This window comes from Numida meleagris, chromosome 13 (assembly GCF_002078875.1).
Source record: "Numida meleagris isolate 19003 breed g44 Domestic line chromosome 13, NumMel1.0, whole genome shotgun sequence".
NCBI lineage: Eukaryota > Metazoa > Chordata > Aves > Galliformes > Numididae > Numida > Numida meleagris.
Window position 1 is genome coordinate 3,524,423 of NC_034421.1, and position 26,432 is coordinate 3,550,854.

The 26,432-nt window shown below is 40.7% G+C and overlaps 2 protein-coding genes across 4 annotated transcripts in view; one reads left to right on the plus strand and one right to left on the minus strand.

Moving 5' to 3' along the window:
* IQCE (IQ motif containing E) lies at positions 1–24,739 on the minus strand. 3 transcript variants are annotated; one of them, XM_021411440.1, is made up of 22 exons: positions 24,588–24,739; positions 23,358–23,405; positions 22,672–22,714; positions 21,842–21,982; positions 21,408–21,539; positions 20,362–20,432; positions 19,449–19,562; positions 18,979–19,029; positions 18,509–18,579; positions 18,214–18,286; positions 17,766–17,815; positions 15,176–15,330; positions 14,638–14,693; positions 14,138–14,346; positions 13,318–13,422; positions 12,657–12,759; positions 10,966–11,061; positions 9,996–10,019; positions 8,898–9,011; positions 7,709–7,839; positions 6,911–7,026; positions 1–3,593 (listed from the first exon to the last, which is right to left on the minus strand). In XM_021411440.1, the coding sequence occupies exons 1-22, from the start codon at positions 24,627–24,629 to the stop codon at positions 3,448–3,450; spliced, it is 2,091 nt and encodes a 696-aa protein (XP_021267115.1). In that variant the 5' UTR covers positions 24,630–24,739; the 3' UTR covers positions 1–3,447. The 3 variants fall into 3 exon arrangements, with proteins under 3 accessions (XP_021267115.1, XP_021267114.1, XP_021267116.1); XM_021411439.1 differs by having other exon boundaries at positions 24,486–24,721; XM_021411441.1 differs by lacking the exon at positions 23,358–23,405 and having other exon boundaries at positions 24,588–24,706.
* BRAT1 (BRCA1 associated ATM activator 1) overlaps positions 24,866–26,432 on the plus strand; it is a 9,039-nt gene continuing 7,472 nt past the window's right edge. The window contains exons 1-2 of the mRNA XM_021411438.1: positions 24,866–25,218; positions 25,548–25,702. Of these exons, the coding sequence (XP_021267113.1) occupies positions 25,050–25,218; positions 25,548–25,702 (324 nt within the window). The 5' untranslated portion in view covers positions 24,866–25,049. The remainder of the gene's footprint in view (positions 25,219–25,547; positions 25,703–26,432) is intronic.

Sequence of the window (26,432 nt, forward strand, 5' to 3'; positions counted from 1 at the left end):
TTAATTTACAAACTTGAGCTTTATTTGAAAGTTCAACAGTCAGGAGAAAATACATTGCCATTGTTTTAGCTTTTAAAGAGATCTCAAAATAACTTACGCACAAGGTTTGCACAGTTCTAATTATTAAAGTGATCGTACAAATGACTGGCTTCCTGATACGCCAAGATGAATAGTTTTCCATTTCATCTATATAAAAAGCTGCCCATCTAGGGATTATTTGCATAGCTATGTAGGAAATATTACATCTTTCAGGTTTTGATGCCTCAGTAAAATATTTGCAGGCATAGGCACTTAAGGATGGAAAGAGATCGAGAGAGATCAAATCACGTGAGAGATCTCTCTATTCACACCTGATAGCTACCTGCAGAGAGGACTGTAAACTGCACAGGGTTTTAAGTAGGCAACATTATCCCACACAGAACGGAAAGTGTGCTGTTAGGGAGGTTACAGTGGGGTTTACTTTTAATTCAGGGCCTTGATGCCCCTGCAAGGTTCCCAGTGCTTTCTGCAGAGGATGTGTTTTTCAGACACGAGATGTCTGTATCAAGCCTGGCTTGAGAGGTTTGAGCCACACAGATTTTGACCATCCTTAGTTCCCTGCTGAGCTGAGGAAAGGAAAAATGCCATTTCCTCTGAAATTAACATTTGCTTCCTTTGCTTCTCCATGCCTCTTCCCAGACCTACAGGCTATTCACACTGTGGAGATTTCTCTTTCTAGTGTACACCAAACTTTCACGTGCTGCGTGTTATCTTTCAGAGCTATGAGTTTGAAGCCTCCTCAGAGGAAGCATCAGATTTGTTATGGCTTTCAGACAGCAGGCTTGAATTTATGAAGCTCCAGGTGCATTTTCATTCACCCCAGAAGACATTCGCTCCTTTCCACACTTCCCTTAGTGACTCTGGGTCACACAAAGTGACTGTCTCCCCTTTATCCTGGAACTCAGCTCTCGACAGCACTACTGCTGGCCATACGCTCAGTTAGAACAGAAGTCTTTCAACTCCGTATCCATTTCCCGAGACTTTCATATTGGTTCTTTATTACAGCACAATAAATTAAATGCCAACTTCATTAAATTTGTTGTCCAAGTATTTCCCTGTAGGGTAACAGTTAGGTGGGTACTTTATATCAGACCTGGTCCTGACACACACTACATATTCTCTCCTTAATGTGTCAGCCCTCAGCTCTAGTTACCCTCTCTCTGGAGGTATCCATGACACTCACAGACTTGAAATATTATACATAAGCAACTCACTACAGTTCTGCTTCTGTTTAGCAAAATGACTTTTTTTTTTTTTTAATAACATGACTTTCAGCAATAGAGGGAAACAGGTCTAGGCTTCTGCCAAGAGGATTTTATCCCTTTTATTCTTTTATTTTATATGCCCTTTTTCATCCTTTCTGCAGATAGCAGCCATGTGACCAAAGTGCCAGCAGGAAAAATTTACCCAACTTGAGTATAAATGACATTCTTCAGCCTGCTTTGGGTATGGAGAGCCCTCAAAACTGCCTCTGGAAAAAGCAAAGGCAGCACTTCTACTGCTGGGATTAAACGAAATCAGCTGCATTGTGCTGCAGCCATCCAGTTTCCTCTTTGGCTGCAAGAACTGGCATGAACTACGATAAGCTCAGATAGTGCTTCATTGAAATCAGAGAACTGAGACAGCTCCGAGTTATTAGTATTCTGCAAAACAGCAGTGACTGATTTTTAATTTAAAAAAGAAGAAGGAAAAGGTGATAAAAATCTTCTATTTAAGAGTGTGCTTTCTGTTTACAGGAGACTTTATTACTCCTTGATGACAAAGAAACCATTAGGGTCTCCTCAAAAACTTTACTGTGCGTTTGTAAAATACATTTTCCTTCCAGTAGATATTACATAATTTACCTGATTCACCTTTTACAAAACAAAACAAAATGCATTTTAATGCCTTTGAAAGATGTTGGAATGATAGCCTGGAATATAAGGTCCTCCTTCTAGTCAAGAAGAGGTACAGTTCGTGTAAAAGATATGGAAAGACTCCTCTGACCATGTTCTCCACAGCCCACTATGTCATTGCCCCCTTCATGAAGTCTGCTAAAGATACTGTCAATTGGTGTTATTATTTCTGGGTGTCTTGATGACTATAAGCCAACTGCTCATACTGCTTCTGTTCAAGCTGTGTGGGATATTGTACCCATCCCCATGCACAGCCCTCAGAATAGAGTGCATAGTGCCATGCTTTCCAGCATAAGCCTCACAGCTAAGGACAGAAGATGGCTGCACACTGTGACCCTTCTCCCTGCCTACAATTGGACTGAGGGTGCATTTGCAGCATGTACTGCTAATGTGCACACACGCACACACACACACACACACACACACACACACACACAGGTAGTGCAGAGAGCAGAGATCAACAGCAAAGAAACAAACTTAAAACTCCTCAGTGCTCAGTGTATGAGCAATCCAGCTAGGTGAGTTTCAGGCAATCCAGTGATGTAAGCTAAAACAGGACATAAAGCATGATATCTTCTACATCAAACACTTGCAGACTCATCCCTCACGCGTGCCACTCGCACACGTGCATCTTGCATTTTGCACAATCCACTTGCATTTGCACTATGTAAGCAGAAGTACTAGTCACAAGGACACCCTTCACAGAACACTCCTGCTATTACGTCCCTTCTCTGACAAACAGAAAAAAAGAAGTGTTTACATGATCAGAGATTTCACATACAAAGCAGTACAATACATACTATAGCAAACACACAGGGAAAAAGTAATAAATAAGAAAACTGCAGATGCAGCAGGCCTAGAGTAGTACTATGACAGAAATGACTTTACATTTCTGCAAAGGCTGCAACTGTTTAGTGTAAAAAGAGAAAAATACATATTGAAATATGACAATAAAATTTTTAAACATAGAGGACCTCATAGCAAATACAAGCTGTTCCCCTTCACATACACAGGCTGAAAATTGGGGCTAAGTCATTTTTAGCTTTCCAATTAAACAAAGTATCTTAGTCAACTTGAAAGACTTTGATGTGAAATGCTCTGAGCACCTGATGGAGTTGTAGGTGTCCCTGTTCACTGCAGGGCAGTTGGACTAGAAGGCCTTTAAAGCTCCCTTCCAACACAAACAAATCTATGATTCTATAAAACGTCTTAAGTCTTTGCTGCTTTCATTTAAATCTGTCAATTTCACGTTCTACCTCACAAATTCAAGTGCTTTGGTGTAGTATTTTTAAAATCCAGACTCTCACTTTGTACCACGGGGGTAAAGGTAACAGTCAGTCAGCACCTTTTAGCCATATGTCTGCAGAGATGACATACCAAACAACTACTCATCCACAGCTGGAAAAAAACCAACAAAAAAAGACAGCTGCGAGCTACTGTTACCCCTTTGTTTGTCTTTGATATGCTTTACCTTGCTGGAAATACCTTTGTTTGTGAATCAAATAACTCAAGATCAGAGCCCATTACAGAAGCGGGTGGAGGTTTTCTTGGTCCGCAATGATGGAGAGACAATGACAATATCATCCGAATCGTCCGAGTGAGCTCCATCCACAGACACAGAGGGAGTGGGCTGCTCCTCACAGGACCCGGCTGAAATAACTGCAAAAGGAAACAAGGGCATCAATAAAAAACACTGACAAAAACAAACCCTTGTGGGAAGAGTAATCTTCTCTGTGCCACCAAGTTTCCAGAATTACCTACAGTTATGAGTAACTCTCATCTATCTCTTCCTGCAGGTAACTATTCCTGTTCTTCTTTAATGACAGAACATGCATGCCAAGCATTAAGTTGACACACTGACCACGCATGATTTGTCTTATTGTCTTTAAATCTTTGCAAGCTGTTACACACCACAAAGTAAAGCAATGTGATACTGAAACCATCCCAGGTCATAAAAATAAATATTTATTAGACGGTCAGAAAAGGAAAAATTGATCCAAGCGAGCTTAAGCTAAGCAGAAAGGTCATGAGAACTTCAGTCAGATATAGATAGAGAGAAGAGAAATAGGTGAGAAATACGATGGAAATTGTCAGTGATGATGTTTTTCATTCACGTATCTATGAACCACCACATATATTCACATGTTGTTATACCTTTATTAAAGACACTAAGTTCTATTGGTTCTATGCATCCCAGCAATCACAATTTAAGGAAATGTTTAGGGCATAAACAGATAGAACCCTTGTGATTCCAGCAGAAACTGGGAAGAGAGAAACTGATACATGAGGCCCTTTACATCTGACAAGCAGAACCAGCAGATTCTAACCCCTGTGCAAGAAATTTATTAACTTAATGATGACAGCTATTAAGATCTTCTAGCACAATATCCTGCCCTCAGCTCCCCTTATTTTTCAGCTTCAAGTATCAGTTCTCTGAAAAAGACTGTCTCCTAGAGAAAAAGAAAACAAATCAAGATGACCTGTGGTAGAAAAAGGAAACACGCAAGTAAGAGGCTATGCACTGAGAGTTTGACACTGGAATAGAAAAGAAAACAGAGGGCATATAGGGAACCTTCCTTAGGGAGAGGAACTGATGTTCCATGGGTCTCATGGTGAAATGAGAGGTTCCTGACAAAGAAAACTGCTGGTATGGAAGAGGAGTACACAGCAACTGGAATGTGGAATACAGAAAGGGGACTGCAACAAGCCCAAAACCAGAAAAAGGGTGACAGACAGAGAGGCTGAATGAAAACAAGGAATGCAGGAGGCAATGACCTCAACCTACAGAAGCAAAGAAACGCATGACTTTCTAGTTAAGTGAAATTCCTCTCTGTATCGGGCAGCAAAGAATACAAGAATTTTTCAGACATTTACGAGTACTGGTGATAGGAATAAGCAAAGAGAACTTTCAGAAGCAAGCACAGTAACTAGAAGATGCAACTCCACCAGTAAACAGATATGATATATGAAATGGCTTAATATTGAGCAAATCATTTGTGACTGTATCCTGTTCTTGAAGTCTGAGATCTTACTGCCCTCATCTTCAGTTGAATACATGTGAAAATGACAACAATATCGTTGTGCTTGTGAATGGGTAAGCACACCAGTTAGAGTTAACAACTCTACGTAAATTCATTATGATTTCGAAAAAGCTTCAGATAAGTTAACAGCTGCATCCAGGGCGGCTCGTAATACGTGGAGAGAAATGCTTACTCAAGATTGCTATGCACATTCAGAACGTTCTCTTCCTTCCTATCACTCCCCTGACAGAAAGAAACAAAAAACTAAATTTTAAGACTGAATTGTTATCATCTGTTCCACTTCACGGGAAGCAAAGAAATGGCTACAAACCTTCAAGTAGTATCCGCATTTGTAAGCAAAGCAGCACTGAATGCTGCAACACTTGTGGTAGATTCTATTTCTCTAAAGAAAACAAACATACCTAGCCTGATGAAAACAATGTAATTTATTCGAGCCCATACGTAAGTCTCTTTAAAACGCACTTTCATCTTTTCCATTCCTCTCAAAACACTGCCAAAAGGCTTGAGAAATTAAATGACTTATTGCAATGCGTATTTTCATAGAAAGTTTAAGATCTTTGAAAGATTGAAAGGTCACAAAATGCGAGTTTGACCTTGGAATGAATGAAGCAAGAGCTTGTTCAACAGCTGCATGATTTAAAGCCAAAGGAATTTGATTGCTTTAAATCACTCAGCTGTTAAACAAGCTCCTTGTCTCTTCTACTTTCCAAAATACAAAATGACCAGTGAAGTGCATTACTCCAAAAGCCAATTTCACTAGCAGAATTTTACATCAGACATGAGCTAAGAAGGACAGATACCAGACTTTTAGTAAACTTGAACTTGCTAAAGCAGTTCAGCCCAGGCAAAACAGAAGGCTGCGGGGTTTCTTTTCTGGATACTGTCACTAGACATAAGTAAAATCACTCAAAACTAAATTATCTTCAGATCCAAGTAGTAGTGGCTCCTTCAAAAGTAGTAGAACGTGCTTCTGAATATGGAATACAGTAAAGTTTCTTCCATGCATTCTCCTTCACTGAAGGGTAATCTTCATATTCACAGCCCTAGCAAATCTGGCTTATTCCTCATCTCATATCTTAGAGAAACAGCCTGAGCTGCTTAAACCACGCTCTGTTTCTCAGAAAGTCTGCAGGGAGTGTCAGCTTTTCACCAACAAAATAAGTCAGTGTTTCTCAGGTCACCCTCAAAGCTGCTCCTTAAAAATCTCCTGTTCAGGATAGAGCTAGCTTTTTCTGTTTGTTGTTAACTCCTTTGAAGCTGTATGGCTAAGGCTGTTTTTTCTGCATCATCGTTTTGCCTTTCTTGCTCAGTACTTCTAACATCCTCTTAGAAGCACCTTTAGCTTTAGCTCTATGTTCTCAGAAGCAGCAGGTAGAATTCAAGAAGGAAACCAAATTGTAGATCAGCCATGAAAAAAAAGATATTTTCCCAGTTTGCACCACTGTGGTACCAGCTGGAAAGGTTATCCACAACTTCATTTTTTTTTCCTTACTGCAGCAACTGAAGACTGCTGAAGAAACATGACTAAAGAGACACGGCTGACTCGTCTATGGCTTCAGGCCCAAAACGTGGTGGAAAATACTGTACAACAGCTACAGCGGTCGGGAGGATTGAAGAAGAAGTAGAGAGGCAATACAAAACATCATGCTCCTTAAATAATTACCATTCACCGCAGAGAGACCTTCCAATCTGAAGTGGCAGAAAGCAGGTGAAGTGCCATGGAGAATCTGGTAGTGGTATTGTCAGAACTTATACTCTTTATTTGAGGGTCTGCACTTGCTTGTACAAGCAACATGTCATCAATTAAAATACATGCACACAGAGAGCAAGGATGCATATGAACATGTGTATGTATGTGCAGAAGTTCTCTGTAAAATAATGTGTGCGTTTGCTTAAACTCCACATACTTTTGAGTACAGAGGGAAATGAGATTACCAGGAAGAGATGACATGCTGGTTGAAGTTCTCTGGAGTGCTGCTGAGACTGGTTTCTCCTCTGTAATGCAGACAGCAGAATCTGTTTTCTCACTTGTTGCACTAGACACAGAGGGCCTGCAAAAAGACACAGCGCATAGCATGAGGTACAGAACAGGAACTGCAACCTGTTGTCAGAATGCATACAGGACAGTTTCTTGTATTACTAGCGTCAAAGTTTATCACTTATGAAAGTGACCACACTCAAGTGAGGTGACAATTAAGTAAGTCTCATTGTAACCACAGCAGCCAGCATTAACAGCTTCTCATGCAGTAAACCCTGGAGAAAAAGGAAGCATTTTTCAAGCTAGAGCCACCATAAACCTAAGTAGTAAGCAAATCACTGAGTTCTTCCTGAGCTGACTTTATGCAAGATTATATTCTAGCTCTTTCCTGTTCTTCTTCCACATAACATTCAACTTTTACACGTCAGGGCTTCACTCAATTTTAAGCAAGCGTAGCAGTAATGAGTTCGATAGCAATTTATTTTTTTTTTTTTCCCTCCAAAGAGTAATTATTTTCTTCTACTTTCCTTCACCCCTATGGCAGAGAACATGCAGCAAGATGTAGGAAGACTAAAACAAGAAACCTCTTTAGTTGCATACCCATGAGAAAGCTATCTTGTATGTGTTGGAACAAGGCTCTCTTTCTCCTTCCCTGCCAAGGGACTCACACTAAAATCCTACACAAAAAATTACCCCTCCTCTGTAATAAAAACAATTTTGCTACTACATTGCAGAAACATCTATTCATCACTTACCTTTCCTCAAGCAGCACTCTACGTGTTAAGTGAGCCCTGAAAACAGACTGGATGAATGTCACAATCTTCTCTTTCTCCTTGCAGAGAGAAGATGAGCTCAAGGAGCTTGACACATGAGGCACACAGGAGTTCTGCAGAGTAATCAGATCAAGGAGAACTGACCTTTTACAAATTGCACAGAAACGTGACAGAAGCTTTATCAATTTTATTCCTGATTGTGAAAAACAGCAGTGGAGCAAACACTTCTACATCTTCGTCTGCAGTCTTAAAGGTTCTGTAAGACTAAATGAGCAGGAACGCAAACCTGATCACTCTACAAGTTTTGAGGTATTCATATTCAATTAATAAAATATTAGATATTTGCAAGGTAAGGTTTATAGAGTTCTGAAGTTCATTTAATTCCCAGGCAGGAAGCCATCTAAAGTCAAAAGAGGTAAGGCAACCTTCATGATGGACATGTCGTTTGCTTGCATCAAGCAGAACTATTCAGTCCTACTGCAAGTGGCCTATTTGCTTAAAACTGACTGTCAAGTGCAACCAGATGGACAACATGAAAGGAGAACTACAAATTAATTTTAGCCTGCTAACGGTGCTAAGGATGTTCACATAAGCTGGCAAACGATTTACAGAAAACAAACGCTTAATTGGTAAGGAATTTTTTTTCCCATGTTCAGAATTGAGCTATCTGAAGAAAAATTGACATAATTGAAGAAACTGCAAGCCGTTGGTTGAGCAAACCACATACAAGTCTCCTTTACTTTTCAAGGCAATCAAAGAGGATTTCTAAATTCTTATTTCTGAAGTTCAGTGACAAAGCTTTGCCTATCACAACGATTCAGCGAACGCATCAGTATAATTAGAGTTTCCAATAATACTCAAAATTAAAGAGATAAAGATTATGTTACTGGCTGATGGAAGAGCGAGGAAAAATAAAAATAAAGAGGACACAGTTACGGTCTACAATGCAGAGGAATTAGAGCTTTACTTCAAAGAAAAACTGTGAACTAAAGAAGTCAGAAAGGGGTGCCAGGGAACGAACTTGATATCTTCCTGGAAATACAGCGGTGTTGCCAACCAGTTAAGATCACTCTACTGGGTGTTGCAGGGAATTAAGTGTGGAAGTATAGTAGTCCACCCAGTAAAATGAAAATAATGGTATATCTGGATAACCACTTGCCCCTGAAATTACCTTTCTTCCAAGGCTTTGCCTGTTGTAAGATTTGGCATCATGCAGCCCACTACTCAGTAGCAGCTTCTGTCGAGCTAGGTGTCCTCTGAAAGCTGCCTGAAGCACAACAACTGCCTAGCATTGAGGAGAAAAAGAAATGGTAACTCCCTTGAAAGATGGCAGCTATAAATTAAAACAAGAGTCCCAAGCAAAAAAGGACATAAGCAAAATAGCTTTTCCCTTTGCAACGGACAGTGATGTCCTGACATTTTTGTATGCTGAAGGGATCTCACGAATCTACCTCACAGATACTCTGCTACAATCCAGAGGATACCCAGCATGTGAAGGATGAAACAATTTTAAACTCAATCTAAGAGGTGTTCATCACTGATCCTATCAAATGCAATTACATTCCAGCTGCCAGTGCTAGCCTATATTTCACAGATAGAGAAATATTATCCCACTCTCCTATAAGATTCTGGCTACCCAGCAGGCTCTCTGATGCTCAGGTATGATCAGAAATCAAGTCAAGCCTGGCAAACCATTGTGGTGATTATGCTGACCATAGAAGTCTTTCCTCTCTGCTCTAATATTTCACTAGATTCCACCCTAGATATAACAGATACTTGTGTCACATAATTAGAATTTGTTCTAACTTCTGAAAGCAGGATTTTATTTTCTGTAAGAAACAAGTGTAAGATGCTATGCTGTGTGATTTGAAAAAAGTTTAATCAAACCATGTATGCAAAGCATTTATTACAAAGTGACAAAACTGTCAAACAAACTCATTTACTTCAGAACACTCCGCAACATTTCTCTTTAGGAAAGGCTTCAAAATCCTACTTGAATTTCTTTTGAAGACTCATCACAGCAAAAAAGAAAAACATACGGAAAATTTGAGATTGAATGGTGAACACTTTGACAAGATATATCAAACAAAATCAGGATGTCACAGGGTAGATCATGAGCCAGCCTGAAGAACAAAGACAGTCTTTGTACAACAGCTCACCATAATAAAACCTCTTCAAAAATTTAAAAAAAAATAAAAATGTTGGGGTTGTGCTTTTATACAAGTTAGATGTGACTCATTGTTTTGTTGGGTATCATAAGCATACTCACCTCATCCAGAGCAATTTCTTCCTTCTGAAATGGAAAATGCGTAAGTCATGAATTGTTACAACTCAAAGTTTAACATAATAAATAATGTGATCTTTTAAAAGAATTTAATCCCACCTTATATTTTATCATTTCATTATTTTCACTGTCTAACAAGCTGCTGCTGTTTGAAAGCTTGCTGGGGGAAAAAAAAAAGGAAAAGGAAAAAGAATAAAAATAAAAAAAGTCTGTTTTTGTTGCTGGTTTTGTTTAATTTTATTTTACAAGTAACTTCAATAGCTTAGATAACGTTCCAATGATACTTTAATAAACAGTTGAAATAACAAGAAAAAATGCAATGGTTTTAGGACTTAGTACCGCTTACTCTAGCTTTAGCTACGGTGTCACTCATCTGTAGCCTCAAATGGAAAGTTAGGCAACTTTCCTAAGCACAGGTTCAAAGCACTGAGAAGACTGTGCTTCACAACAGTATCCAGGAAGAAGAAAAAAAACCAAAACAATTCTCATGAAAGCTTGCCTTGTTGCTGCAGGCATTAGTTCCTAGAAAAAGAGTCTTCCCTGATGTGGCACACTAGAGAGGCAGGACACATCAGCAGCGCATTGGGCTTATTAGCTTGGGCTCTGCTGCAGTGCTAATGCTAGGTGCAGCAGACAGGAGCCATGAGAAGAGTATCCAAGGAGGCAACACTACTAAGGGAGCACTGCTACTGCTCCTTTAGTTTATCTGCTTATCCAGATTCCCCCACGTAGAAACTGGACTTCTCACAACAGAAACAGGCTTCTAGGAAACAAAGGCAATAGAAGCACCAGGAAGGACTTGAAAAGAGTGGTGGAAGAGAAGATGACAGTAAGGAATCAGACTGGGAGGCACTGCTGCAGGCCCTGGAGCCCTGTGGCAGGCTATCTAGGCTCTGAAAGCAGAGTAAGATTCAGAGAAGGATGCCCTCATTGCTTCGCAACGGGAGAATCTCACCTTGTTCAGGTACAACCTCCACCATCTCTGGATACATTTGGCTGCTTGCTCCCTCTTGCAATCTTCTTCACCTTTAACTGTGCAGACTGGTGAACACTGAGAAGGAGAACCTTTAACTTATTACACTGATGCAAGTTAGAATGCTATGAGGAAATATAGGTTACAACTGACTCAGAAAAATCAACACTAAAGTCATTAAATGTTCAGCCTGCCTGCAGGGTGGAAGGAGGTTAAAGAGGAAAATCTTAGTTCTGAATACTGCTCATGTTCAAGCCTATAATCTAGATGAGTGTTACTGTAAAACATGCTCCTGTCCTTGTTTCAGCTGCTAGCTGAACGTGGGAATGGAAAGGTTTTCATCTACACAGACTTCTCTGTTTCTATGCATTGCTAAAGCCGTAGGAACTCCCACAGCGGAAACCAATGCTTTGTTGGTAAGAAACAATTTTTGTATTGACAGACTGAGAACAAATGTCAGGGTACCTAATTTTGCAATTCTTCTCCAAGTAACACTAATATTAACTAGCCTGGAAGCTCTCTCATGCCTCTTTCTGGCAGCTGGGACCCCAAAATCGTGTTTAAACTTACTGATGTGTTGGCCATCATGTGACACATTCAAGACTGAGCGCTTGTGTAAATCGGTACAACTCTACTCTTCTGCCTTGAAGAAATTAGTTAATTAGAGGAAAAAGACAAAGAAACAGAACAAAACAAGATTTTGTTCCAGATATTTCTGCTGAGGTGTGGCTGTATGTTGAGCCTCTGGCCATCTGATCCTTTTGATCCCTCAATATCACACCTATACCAATCATCTTACTTCACTTGCCAAACTAAAGTTACAACCGCACTTTTAAAACACGAATCTAATTTGCTGGTATAAAAAGGAACGAGAGATTTTATAGAGTCTGAAAAAAGCTTCTTGATTCTCTGAAATGGATTTATTTATAACCTTTGAAACGCTGAGTTACATGCTTAAGTTTAGCAAATGGATCATGTTATATTAAAAGTGACAACCTACTATTAAAATGAAAAATTGGTAGGAACTTAGTGATAATTACAAATAATGGGAACATCTCAATAAATAGATGGTTACTGGCCAAGAATATACATAGTCTGCAGAGGAAAGAAGGGACTGTTCACTGGCTGTTTCTAAAAACTCAAGTTATTTGGTATTCAAAACATCATCTAGCATCCATCACCCTGTAACACAAAATCTAACTTAAATCCCTACAGAATTGCACTGCGTATCAAAAATAGCATCCTCTTAAGCTTATGGACGTTTATATTTTGGTACTACCTGTATTTCAAGGTTCTTTAATTTTAAAGTACAAATGATCAAAATCTCCTCTTACAATTGTTTGCTTTTAGTGAAGTGAGATTAACATGACCACCCTGCATCTGAAAGCATTTCTGTCAGTGCCCACTCCTCCCTATAGACCAGCCACAACAACATTCAGCAAAGGGGTGGAAGATTACTGAGACATCAAGTTCATTCCTAGCTCATGAATGAAACAAATTGAGCACATAGGTCCATTTAAGAGTGACGAGGACAGATGGCTGCAAAAACACAGTTGTTAGACACCTAAGCAGAATGGAGAGGCTATGAATACTTCAACTCTAGAAAGAACTCAGTTTGAGGGGGTTAAGTGCTTACTGTACTGTTAAAAAATCCACAAAGCATTGTTCTGTACCTTATTAAGTTCCTCTAATGCATCTTCTGTCATTTGTCTCTCCTCTTCCTCCAATTTTGACTGTGATTTCCCTACTTTCTGTGTAAGGCTCTGCATTTCCCCACTGTGGTTGGAAAGGCAAAGATATTAATAGCTAGACATTTTCTGTTGTTCCTAGTTTGAATATACTGAACCTATTTCATGAAATTGGGTTACTTTGGCTTTTTTAAATGCCAAAGTGGGAGACGGTGCTCAGGATAACATTAGACATACTCTCACAGTAACAGACATTGAACACCAATTCTCAAGTTGCGACAGCAAAGCCTTAGGTTAAAATTAAAAAGAAAATGGCCCAAGGTGACAATGGTACAATTGATACTATTAATAATTCAACTGGATCTGAAATGATGACTGCCAAATATGAAACTGTAGCAAAGTCCCATCTTACAAAGCAAAAAGGAAATCACTTATTTTTTTCCCTACATTTGCACAGGATTATTACCAATATATTAGGAATGGTCTAAAAGCAGAGGCTTCTAGACACTACAGTTTTTTCTTGTGAATTGAAAAAATGAATTGTGTGTCACTTCAAAAGAGAATATTCTTTAATGGGTTTTGGCTGGCTTTTTTTCTTGGTATTTATTCATTTCTTCTAAAGATCTACAAACACAAGATATGATACCTTAAAGTCTGCTCTTCCATAGTGCTTTCTTCCTTGTTATTCTGGTACTTCTGCAGCTCCAGCTCTGTTTCAGCCTTAGCCTGAAGTAACTGCTTGATGTCTAATCTATACAGGTATAAGGAAATGTAAGCAATACTTTTAACATTCATATTTCAATAAAGTAATTATTTTTTATTTAAGCTTCTAAACAAAATGGGTTTTCTTAAATTTGGAAAGGAACTAAACATGTAATTTACCCTTTTAAACAAAGCAGAATTTGTGAAGAGAGGCAAAGCGTTTTATGAGCGATACGCAGCTGCGTGCACATCTCTGCTCATGATCAGAATAACCTGCCTGCCCTTATGCAGTGACATATGAAACAAACCTAAGCCATTTAAATTGCAAATCAATTGCTAACAGGAGAGAAAGAAGACAGCGTGTCACCTAGCAGAAGGAAGACTTAAGTGGATAAAGTGGCAGATCAGAACACAACTTACGATAAAAAAAATACAAATTTTTGCAACAAAATACTTGCAAGAAGTGCTGCATAAACTGGCATATAACCCTTCAAAAGCTTTTACTTGTGGTTGGCAAAAAGAAGCGTGAAAAATGTTTTAAGAAAAATGATGAAATTCTTTTTCTATCCTTTTGCTTACTTTTCTTCCCTATATCATAATTTTACAACACTAATAGGATGAGAAGAAGCTTCTGAAATAGAAGGGGAAGGCACCCTCAAAATCTGTTCCTTTTACTGAAAATGTGAAGAAGGTATTACATCACTTTATAAGGTATGAAATTCACACCTCCAAAAATTCACACCTCAGACAACTACTGCACTTACTCTTTGCTAAGTAGGAGACTTTGAAGAGCACTCCTATCACTCTTCAGTTTCTTCACTAGCCCTCGGAGACGACAGCATTCCTCAATGTGATCCACCTGTTGAGAGGCTGGATGACTTGGGTCTGTAGAAGGTGAAGATGACACACCAAGTAACTGTGATGACTCGCTATCTGCTGATGACACTCTGGTGTTCTCCATGTCACCTACTTTCTGAGCAGGATAAATTGACACAAAAGAAAACATAAAAAGAAGAAAATTAAGTTCAGCATAAAACAATTTCACCTAGGCCATGAGAAAAGGCGAAATGAAAACTGTTTCTAAAATATGCATCTACCTCTAATAACTGAGAAAAGAAAAGAAGAAAAGGGGAGGAAGGGGACATGGAGCAGACATCAGTTCACATGTGTGAGATAGAATACACACCGCCACGAGCACAAGCCAGTGGTTCTATATGTTCTGCTTAGAGACAGTTAAGATGGCCATATGAATATTAACACTCACCTTTTCTAGTTCCAAAATCCGCCTCATAAGCCTCTGCCTGCTCCATTCACTATAATCTAAATACAACAACAAAGATTTAAGCAGGGAACTGCGTCAGTGAATTAATATTTTTCTGTCCATACAAAAGGACCACTTTAAGATCACTGAGCCTCAGCTTTAAAGATGCAGCAATGAAAAGATGAAAGTGATATTGATGTATGTGACTTCCTACACCAGTTAGCTCAGAAATCAATATAAGCCATTGATATTTATCCATTTCCAACAACTGAAAAAAATTGCCAGCAAATTTCAACCTTTAAGTGATTGCAGTCCAGAATTTCTCAGGGATAATAATAAAGAAAACCCAGGTCATCCTGGAGCAGCATCCCCACAATTTAGAGAGACCCCTCCAACACACATCTCATTACAACCTTCACCCACCCCAAACCTCCATTTTTGTTTTACGTCCCTTATTTCTGCTGCTCTGGGGTCCTGCCCTCCCTCTCAAATACCTTTCAAAAGTCCCTTGCCCCACATTCACCAACTTCTCAGTGCCTACTTTTTGTTTTACTGGATGCAGAACTGCTCAGTATGTGATCTAGATCTTCTTTCAGACATCGATTCTCATTCTGCAGTTCCTTGATATTCCGGGACAACCTCAGGACAGCAGCATTCAGTGTCTTGAGCCGTTTTTGGGTATCTCTGCCCTCTGCACTTGAAAAAGGATCAAAAACAGGAACTTAAGTTAAAAGCAGAGAATGAAAAAGCAGCATCAGAAGAAATGAAACAACCTCACTATCTAGCTGGCTAAGTTAATTGTCTCCCCTTCCTCCCTGATAACATTTCTGAGTGTTTTTGATTAGAGAAGTTGAAAGTTTTTCCTAAAAGAATAAAGATCATCCCGCTCAACACTTCCACAATTATTTTAATTTACATCAGTGTAAGAAATTAAACTTTGAAAGTTCATTTATTACTTATTTTCCTCTCGTGCTCATTTCTTTAGTGCATAAACAGGAGTGCTCATCTGAGTTTTACTTATTTTCCCACTTCTTTTATTCACAAATCTTACAATGCCTTACCAGGAATCTGTGGACCACAGATCAAAAAGCACTTCAGCCAATGCTGAGACAGAGACTTCTCTTAAAAACTGTTCAACACAGAAAGCTAACCTGTGTGCTCCAAATCGCTATCTTTCGCTCTACAAGCAGACTGAGAATGGAAGAACAGGCTATACACAGAAGGAATAACTCAAATCCTACACATAAATGTATTTAGAGATAACTGTGAATCCTGCTCTAATGTGAAAGAAACTGATCCTGTGAAAGTAAACTCCTGAGAAATCTCTTTCTTTCTTTAAGATAAAAACAGATTTGGTAGATGCTACTTACACTGACGTGGTGGAAATGAGAAGCACCAGAAAAGGGAAAGCCTGCTCTGCGTTAGAAATACTTTAAGTGTTACAATGATTCTGCCTTTCTAATTTTCCTAATAAAAGAAGGAAGAAATCTCAGCTTCCAGCTGTTCAAAGTTGTAAAGCTTGTTAGCAAAAGAGATTTCTAGTGAGATGAAGCACTTAATACTGTGAGAAAGTTCTTGAAATCTTACTTCTGAAATCAAAGGATGGACCTAGTTTTGGACAAATGCCACCGTAAAGGAATCTTACATCACTTATTCACTGAAATAATTGTAAGGTAAAGGGGAAGATGGTCTACAACTGTGCTACCAGAGTGAAAAAATTGAACCAAATTTACGTTTTGGAAATTGAAATCAAGAAAAACACAAACAAACAAAGGTGTCCAGATATCATGGAAGACCATTCATAGAGCTGTCCCAGGCAGGAAGGAAAAAAACCCAAACCACAGAATCACCAAAACTGCGAGGTGACAGAAACCATAACGATTACTGAATGTCACTATTTTAGGCTCATCAAAACTAAAATGAAACACCTGCTGACCATTCTGAGGATTTGAAAGCTTATCTTAATTTTGTGGTTACAATTGCAAGCCACAGCTTCACATAGAAATACTCATAGTTAATACTGAAAAAAGAGCAGTTAAATGTCATTCACTTCAGCCACAAGTAATGTAGGCAAGCTTCATGAAAGAAACACTCCTTCTGTGTGCCAGAGTCTTGACCTTCAACTTCACCTATTATTTCAGTGCTCGGCCTCTCAAGTAGAGACTGACAGTCAAATAATCAAGAGAGACGGCCCTGACCACTGCTTTTCAATGTGATGAATAAATGAGGACAAGGAAGAGACCTGATGACTCATTTTCACCTGTGACTAAATTAAGAGTGATGGTTACAGCCGTGAGAGGCCAGTCACTGCATGTTCGAGCCAAGAGATGAACACCTTTTAAAAACAGTGACAAATCAAATTCTAGTTTTCAATCTACAGGAGTCAACAGGAATTAGGGAAACACAACTAGCACGCATAACGACCCATAAAGAGCTCTCATGTTTCCATCAGTCCAAAGATGGATGACACCCCAAAATTAAGATAGCTGCCTCTGCTTAAAACAACGCTAGGAGGACAAGCAAGTTTTGATGTGGTGTGCTAGCATGTTTTCTTACCCCACGAGGCTATTACCCTCTTCTCAGCTTGACCAACACTGACTTGCACACATGCTCTTACTTTGGTCTAGCTTTGTCTTTTGGCTTTGTGCTTTGATTTTTAGTTCCCCCAGAGATCATTTCTCACAGCACGTTTCCCTTTACTACTGTCTATACGCTTCTGTGCACTACTGACAAGCATCAGTACAAGCTTCTTCAACAGTATCTTACTAGTGCCACTCACGGATATCTCACAGAAGCAACCCTGAGCTTTGGATCCGTATCTCCGTGCCAGAACTGACTCAGCTGTAAAACGCTAACATCTCTTGAGTTCGTTTCAACTGTCAGTAGCAAAAGAGCAAGTGTGATCATGAGGGAGATGGATTTTATTTAACTGAGATAAACTTTCAGAGACTTTCACAGCTTTTTTGGGTTTTTAAATATCTCTAGCATTTTTTTCACATCCACTAAATGACCTATCTACAAGAAAGAAAGAAGTGACTAAAGAAAAATGACAAATGTAGTTGTTTTCCATTAGAAGCATACAAGTGATATACCAGATACATATAATATTTGCCTCAAAAGAGTTAACATACTTTTTCTTCATAGTCTCAGATTTTGCCAGGAGGATTTGGAGACGATGAACCTGGAAGTAGGAAATATACATTCTATTAATGAGCTAGCTGAGCTAAGCTGACATAACTAATACAACACATTTGTTCATTATAGGAAAATCAGAGGAAGACCCTTTGGGTAGTCATAAATTCAATGATGCCATCGCTGAAAATCAGGCTAGTTATGTTGGCTTTCACCTGTACAATACACTTATAGACGTACATTAGTTTCATTATTCCCCCTTCTTGGTTAACGCACTCAACTAATTGAAGAAAAGTTTTTGTGGTACATATAGTTGGAGCTTTAAGAATATCAAGGAAAATTCTATTCTAATTACATCTGTACCTAAGCTGTAGGAAATCTAAAACCTTTGAACAACTGGGCAAACTTCCTTTCCAGCATGCACGTTGAGAGCCTTGTCAGATGTACCTCTTCGCAGTAGGTCTCCATAGCTATCCTCATTTCTTCCAAATTAGTGGTCTTCAAGTCTGACTGGAATTCGCTGAAAATAGAAGAATACAAAAGTTAATCCAGCAACATTGGCAAAGACACAGCAATGCTTGCTGATTTACAGTTTCTGGGTGGGCGGTTTATAATTTCTAAGACATTCTCACTGTTTATTAATCTGTGTTAAGAAACAGAAGAATATGGGTGAAAAAAAAATAGCACGCATTTCCAATTCCCTTATTATATTATCCAAGTCCCTACCCCTCCAAAGTCATACTTGATAGTGTTGTCTTTCTCCTTGCACTGTTGTTCTAGCTTGAAAATCTTCTGTTTTAATCCACTAACCACCTACAGAAAGAACAAAGAGCTAGAATATTCCATCTCTTCACATAAGTTCCATTTCTCCATAATCTTGCCCCTTCTGTAAGTTGTACTTAATCAGACATACATACTCCTACATACTTTAGTAAATCATATACACATTTGCTATCCTGAGACTCTAACTTACATCTATGGTAACATAACCAGCTCAATAATATTTACATACAATCATTAAAAGAACAACAACAACAACTGCACCCGTTACCCTGTTAAATTAAAAGCAGCAAGGGAAAACACTGATGCAAACAGATTCAAGGAAGTGACAAAGAAAGCTATCTGCAATATGGTTAATTCCAGACTCTTGGCTCAACTCAGCAAGAGGAAAAAAGGATAAATGAAAGCAAAAGGCAGTGACGAAACTATTACCCATCCATTATCAGCCTTCTTCGCTGACAAAGCTCGTGCCAGCTCAGAGCCCTGCAAGAGAAGACAAATAAAGCAAGTGACAAACTGCTACTTCATTCTTCTGTTAGCTCTTTCCACAGGACTTTCTAATTTACTCATCTCCACAGTCATTTCACAGTCCAACAGCTTAAATTCTAAAGTCCCTGTGCTCACCATTTTGTATTAGCACAGCTCTACCAAAACACAGATGAGCATACATAAAGCAATAGGCACAAGGAATTGTATTTAGTTTATGTGCAAGGGGGCTACAGAGGTGAAGAATCCAGAACACTGTGAGAAGATTCTGGTAACTGCTCAATGTCAGATAAGAGCCAGTTCCAAATGGCTCCAAAAGGTACCCACTGCTAGACAAAGTGAGATAAGGAAATGAGGGTCACACTGCTCCGCACTCTTTTGTCAATTTTTACCCCCTGCCCTACAGAAACAGTCACCCTGGAAGGATCCAACAGTTGCTCAATCTGTTTATCCTTTCTGTTATTCTCCTCTTCTAGTCGACGGAGCTTAGTTTTCATTCGATTTCCTTCATTTTTCTGAGCTTGTATTATCTAAAAGAGGAGAGAAAAATCCTAAGCTCATTTCAGAAACACTGAGCTTTTACATGAGTTGTTACTGGCATCAAAACACTTCCAATTATGATGGCCAGGAAAAAGCAAAAAAAAACAAACAAACAAAAAAAAAAACCAACAAAGACCATCACAGTTTACCAGGGCTGACAGGTAAGGGAGATGACAGGGCAAAGATAAAGTTATTTATAAAGACAAATAAAAGTTTTAATACAATGGCCACCTTACACAAATGATCTGCAACAGCCAAGATTTCTTTTTATAAGCATTCCCAGTGTTCAGCTTGTCCTCATCTTTCATATACTGCACAAAGCTCACCTGACAAACCATCACAGAATTGTTTGAGTTGGAAGAGACCTTTAAAGGTGATCTAGTCCAACTCCCCTGCAACGAACAGGGACATCTGGTCTCATCACACTGTTAAAACATGATGAGCAATATCCAAGAGTGGAAAACAAAAAAAGAAAAAAAGAAAAGAGGTTGGGTTGAGGTGCAAAGAAACCAATGCAGTGAACTTTTTCTGTGTCCAGCTAGGGCCATGGCTGGGGTTTAGGACTGGATATGCTTCAAGGTTTCTATATCCAGTACCGAGAAGTATTTATCACACCATAAGAACAATTAAATTACCTTAAACAGATAAAAGTTTAGTTTAGACCTTGCATTATAAATACAAAAATGTTGGGTGGGTATCTCAGTTGTACCACAGTATTCTGTCCAGACATGTACAGATAGACAGAGCGACCCTATGGCTTTCACTATGTAAGCATCAGAGAGACAGTACCTTTTTCAATTCTATAATTTCATCATACATATCTTCTTTCTCCTTGTAGTCAGGAGTTCCAGGAATGTAGCCTACAGAAAAAGGTGCATAAAATAAGCAGATCTGAAAGAAATATTTTTCCTAAATGAAAACCTTAAAGGAAAAATATTTAGAACATCATCAAATTGGGAACTAGGCCATTTAAAAGAAAGAAACTAAATCAGCAAAAAAATTAATTTTATAAATGGAAATGAAATAGAGGTGTTACCAAATGAACTTTCTGTTACGTCTTATGGCAAATTTCTCCTAAATATTTCTTTTCTTTCTCATGCTAAATTAAAACATACATCTGAAGAAAAACACACTTCACAGAAGACTGAACTCTTTTCCCAGCAATTATTTACGACACGCATCTAAAGACATCCAAAATGTGTTTTTTTATTGACGCTTAATGGGTGAAAGTTTATTGCCTTTTAGAGTTGCCACAAGCTATGTGTTAGCAGTAACAGTATAGGTGGCATTTGAAATGGAATTTAACACTGGGATTTTTTAACTTCACAGTTCTCATTTTAAAGAAAGAACAGGATAAAAGTTTCAAATTTTGCTTTTCTTATTACACCCAGTTGATTTTAATATCTCAACCACATGATAGAACACTTTCTAGAGAAGAAGTAAAAGGAGTCAATTACATAGAATTTCAGGCAAGCAGATGGTTTCTATCAATGGTTCCTAAACTATGCTTTGCAAAGTCACAATAAATTGTCTACAGCTGGCCCATTGAACCATATTATATTTGCAATGTTTTCAGCTGAAAATGCATGGCAATTTGCAAGAAGTCCTGAAAGCTAATAGTGATTCATTGCTCAAAAAATCTGGGAGCTGCCTCAACCAATTTGTAAATCTCAACAGTACTCCAGTGATCATATTTTGACACGTGTTTTAACATAGGTTGAACTGAAACGGGTCTTGTTTTACTAGAGCTATGATGCTAAAATAACAGTGTATGAGTTTACGTGGAAGAAAACCAGATTGCTAACTTCTATCCACCACACAGTTACAGAGTTTACCATTACTAGAAGAACGGGAATGTTTGGGCTTCTTCATTCCTAGAGCTTCCTTCAAATACTCCGGAGTGCTACTAGAAATGCCAGCTCGCGTATGTCTCATGTCAACATCTGATTTCAGGCAATGGCTCATTCCTGCCAACAAAAAAGGAACAAAATGCAAAAATCAGGGATAATTGTGAATTACATTTGTGGATTTATTCTGAGCAAGTATAACACCGAAAGCTCCAGATGCTGTTAATTATTCCCACTATAAATTCCAATGCTCAAGATCAGATGACTTCAACTCAGTTCCAACCACTCAAATAAATACTATGGAAACAACTTCCTATGCACCCTCTAACCAAATACACATTTCCTGTTTAAGAGTTCGTATGTTAAGCTGTCCCCAGCAATGAATTGTATCTATGCTATAGATAAAAATTCTACACTGATACCTTGTTTCAGTGATCCCAGCCACATCTGCTTTGGGTTTCTTATAGCTGCACTCTCAAAATGTGCATTGCCCGTCCCCTGTAGAGATCTCCAAACTGCAGCTTTTTTAGGATACAGTTGTGTGCTAGAGCTGTACGGAGACTCTAAAACAAAAGAAAATATCTCAGCCTCATACCTCTACAGGAAGAAGCAATTTCACAAAAAAATCATAGTTGAAATTAAGGAACTGTTCTAAATTCCATCATTTAGAGATCCCAGGCAAAGGAAGAAGATAGATATGCACCTATCAGAAGAGCGTGCCCCCTCCTTGCCCTAGAGCAAAAATCTGAAGTGCTATGTGATTTCTTTTATTACAAACAAAACAAAGTAACAACAATCAGCAACAGCAACTGAGATTACGTTTTCTTTGAAATATTCACTGTAAATACAGAAAGGAAAGTAAATGGAAAAGCATGGTAAGAAACATAAAACCCGTAAAAATAAACCACAAACACACTACACCTGCAGATCCAGTACTAATGGAGAATAATATTCCGCATTCTACTTCTAAAGTGATGGAGAAAAAATAAAATAAACAGAAGCGCTTCATCTACAAACATGAACAGCTACTAGGTGGTAGGATGTGCAGCTCTGCTAATTCCAGTGTCTACAAAAGTCTAACTTCACTGGTTACAGAACACAAATCTCAACCAGAGGTGCTCCACACACACAGTGAACAATTCTAGTGAGAATAAATATGTTGTTTCAAAGAAATCTACCAGCTCCTGAGCCCCACAGAAATCTATCTTGTTATGCACACTGGAAGCAGAAGAACAGATGTTTCAACTCTTACTTGGTGACTTTGGAGGCTTGTGAAAGATCTTCTTCTTTAATTTCTAGAAGAAAAAAGAAGATGGCATACTTAATATATCATGCTCTCTGAACACTCAAGCATATAACTACAAAATTGGCTTAAATCTCCATTTTATATGAAGAGCACTTGTCCTAATAACACAGAATCTTTTGTGCAGAAAACAAAATCAGAAGCATTAAATACACACAGATTTGGCCACAGCAACAGTCACCAAAATTAGGATGGTACCTACTGAAGCTTTATGCTACAAAGTAGTCTACTCATGCTCAGAATACTAAGACCTTCCTGGTCTCTCCTACACACAACAGCATACCCAAGATGATCACAGAGCAGAGGCTGTACCAGAGTGGAGTAAGACCATTTCTCTGAAGCCTTGTTCAATTCCATTAAAACACTGTAAAATAATTACTTAGTCCCTCAACTTGATCAAACAGCAAAATGAAGCCAAACATCATTTGCAGGTCCCAGAAAATTTAGAAGCCAGAATTACATCTGGAATTAGAAGAGGTTTTCATATCAAACTACACTGCAGTAAGATTGTTAGCTCTCCTCTCTGAAGGATGCCTTATCAACCAGGAGCCATCACACGGGTGTAGCATGTGCAAGAACATCCTGAGAGGCCTTTTTAAGGCGTTTATCTGCAGCATGCTATTAATACAACTCACCATTTCTTCATCTGATTCACAGGTTATCACAGACAAGCTGTCATCTCCCTGGGAAATAAACACAAACTGTGACATTTGCTACTCTCCAACTAATTGTTTTTAATACATATCCAGAATAATTTGTTACTAACACAACGGAGCTTGAATGCATCAAATGCCAATGGGAAACAAGTCATCACCTTTACAAACACAGCACGATCCACGTTCCGTGTATTAACAGTGCAAGTCACGTCAGACACAAACCACAGAGATTAGGCACTTCGGTGTGCACTATCACACAGCTGGGCCTTCAGGTGCCCCATCTTCCAAACTGCAGGCTCTCCATGAGCCTTTTCCCAGTCACACCTGCTCAAGCAGCAACTCACCCTTTCGTCCCCTTCCTCCCTCACTTGTTCCCACCCTTGCTTTGCTACGCTACGGGAATGTTTAACAGACTGAAAAAGCGATGGGGCTGAGAAGAAAAGACAAACTAATGAATCAAAAACGCGTTTGATTTTTCCTTCTGCTTCTCAAACGTGAGCATATCCACAGCAGAAGGAAAATTTCCACTTCTCTTTCAGATGACACAAATGCACGCTGCCCTCACAGAGGAACGTTTTCACTTGCTGCCAACTCCGTGGCGCTTCCAGCTGCAGCCCCATTCTTTGGAAAGATGCTGATCTATCTCGCTGCGAGAGGCGAGGAGGGGACGAGGTACGTTTCAGACTCCCAGCTGACAGGAAAAGAGATGAGGCTGACAACAACAGAGCAGATAAAGCAGCTTTTTGTGCTGGCTGAGAGCAGGCACGCGTGTCTCTCACGCACTATGCCGGTTAGCTTTTAATTTCCTGAGGCAATGTTCCCTGCAGCACACCGAGATATTATTTTTGTTATTTTTAAGGCCTTTTCATCACATCGTGCAATCTACCCACACAGCTGCGCCTTGTCGCATCAGGAATCACAATGAGGAAGGCACTCGGGCCTAGCACAGCACTCAGCCGGGTAGGAAGGTGCCACAACAAAAGCACCTCAGTCCCTGGAAACATTCGGCCTCAAAGCCTCCATCGGGCTGCCGGGGGGGGGACAGAAATGAGCGCTATACCCCTTTGCTACAGACCGAGGCCTCGCTCCTCCTCTAGCAACCACTACCTCGTCGGTCTGACGATCCTGAGAGGGCTCCGGGCTCTGCCGCGGCCCCACAGGCAGCCCCGTACCCGGGCTGCTCTCCTCCCCTCGCTGCCCGCTCCTTACCAGCTCCCCTTCCGCGGCCGCCTCGCCGCCCCCGCGGGCCATAGCGGGCGGGCGGCCTCAGGGGGCGGCGGGACCGACTTCAGGCCATGGCGCCCAGCGCGGGGCACTTCCGGGTTGCGGTAGCCATGGCAACGAGGCAACGCGGCAACGAGGCTCCGGGGCCGAGCGTGCGCCTGCGCAGTGCGCTCTGGGCGGGCGACGGGCGTCACAGCGGCCCGGGGCCCGGCGGGGCGGCTGTTGGCAGCGCTGCGGGGCGCGAGTGCCACCCAGCGGCCATGAGAGGCAGGAATCTCAGAGGGCCGGGCCTGGCCAGGTTCCGTTCAGCCTGAACGGCTTAATTTACGTTAAAAACTGCGTATCCGACGTGAGCGGCTCGCTCTCAGCGCGCCCGACCATCACGACACTCGCTTTACGGCCGGCGGCGGTAACGCGGTCTCCCTTGGTTACGGGGAGCCCGACGCCATGTCGCTCCGGGACCGCTCGGCCGGCCCCGGCCGCCGCGCCATGAGCCGTGCGTGCGCGCTGCTGCTGCCCCGCGTCTGTGCCGCGCTGTCCGACCCGCGGCAGCCCGGCTCCGATGACACCTGCCTGGAAAAAATGCTCGACTGGTTCCGGGAGCTGCGGGAGGCCGGTGAGTGCCGCCGCGCTGGTGGACGGCCGGGGTTGGTCCGAGCGGGTGAGGGAGCGCAGTCGGGAGCCTGAGGGCTGCGCCGGGGGCTGGGCTTCGAGTTCGCCGTGCAATCGCTGGATATCCCGAGTCGGCGGGGGGCCCCGCGGATCTTCGAGTCCCCCGGCCCCGCACTGCGGCACCCGCACCCAACCCGTGTTTGAGGGCTGTGGCCCAGCGCTCCCTGAGCTCCGCGAGCTGCGGCCGTGCCCTGCCCGCCCCTGCCGGCTGCACCCCGCGCTGTGCCGGGCAGTGACGCTGTTTTCCGTCCTTGGACAATTCCCGTTCACCAGAGCCCACCGTGAAGCTGCTGCGAGACAACCCCTGTCTGCCGGAGTTCTTCACCGCCGTGCTGGCGCTGCCGGAGCCGGACCCGAGCGTCCTCTCCTTTACGCTGCGGTTGGCTGGGATAGTCGCAGCTGTGGAAGACAGCTTCCAGCACTTGCAGGTGAGTTACGTACCCGCTTCTGCTTTTTCCTGTACTGAGGACTCCTGGAAACGTACAGACGTTGTTTGTAAGACTACTTGCAAACGTGGAACAGGGTAACAAACAATGATACGGTTATGAAAACCTGCGACCCTTCTCCGTTCTCATGTCAAGCTGCTGTCATCTCACTTCTGTCTTGCAGCAAACAGTACTATAAATGCTCATACATAATCCTTCTCAGTTTCAGTTCAAAACATGACGTGGGATAACAGTATTTCTCAACAATAATTGCAAAATATCGTATATCCTTGGAGAGATCTTTACGATTTAAATTGCAATTACAGATGTAGTTTTCTGACCATAGTAGGTTGAATCCTTGCAACTTCTTAAAGCCCTGTTTTATATGATAGACCACATCTATGGTACAGAACTCCAGTTCAGGAAAGAGATGCATGCAGCGTAAAGCAGCTTAATGGAACTAATATATATGTAACTTTTCCCCAGCATCTCAAGAAACATACAGTAGAACCCTTACATTGCTTAGTCCATAAAAAAGAGAGATGTTGAATTTAAGCATGAGAATCTGAAAATTGTCTATTTTAGTGTTAATTTCAGCAAGAGAAGGTTTACCTACAGTATTTATATTGTTGACATGGAGCCCCTCTGCTCCTCTGAAGCCCCTCTGCTCCTCTGAAGCCCCTCTGCTCCTCTGAAGCCCCTCTGCTCCTCTGAAGCCCCTCTGCTCCTCTGA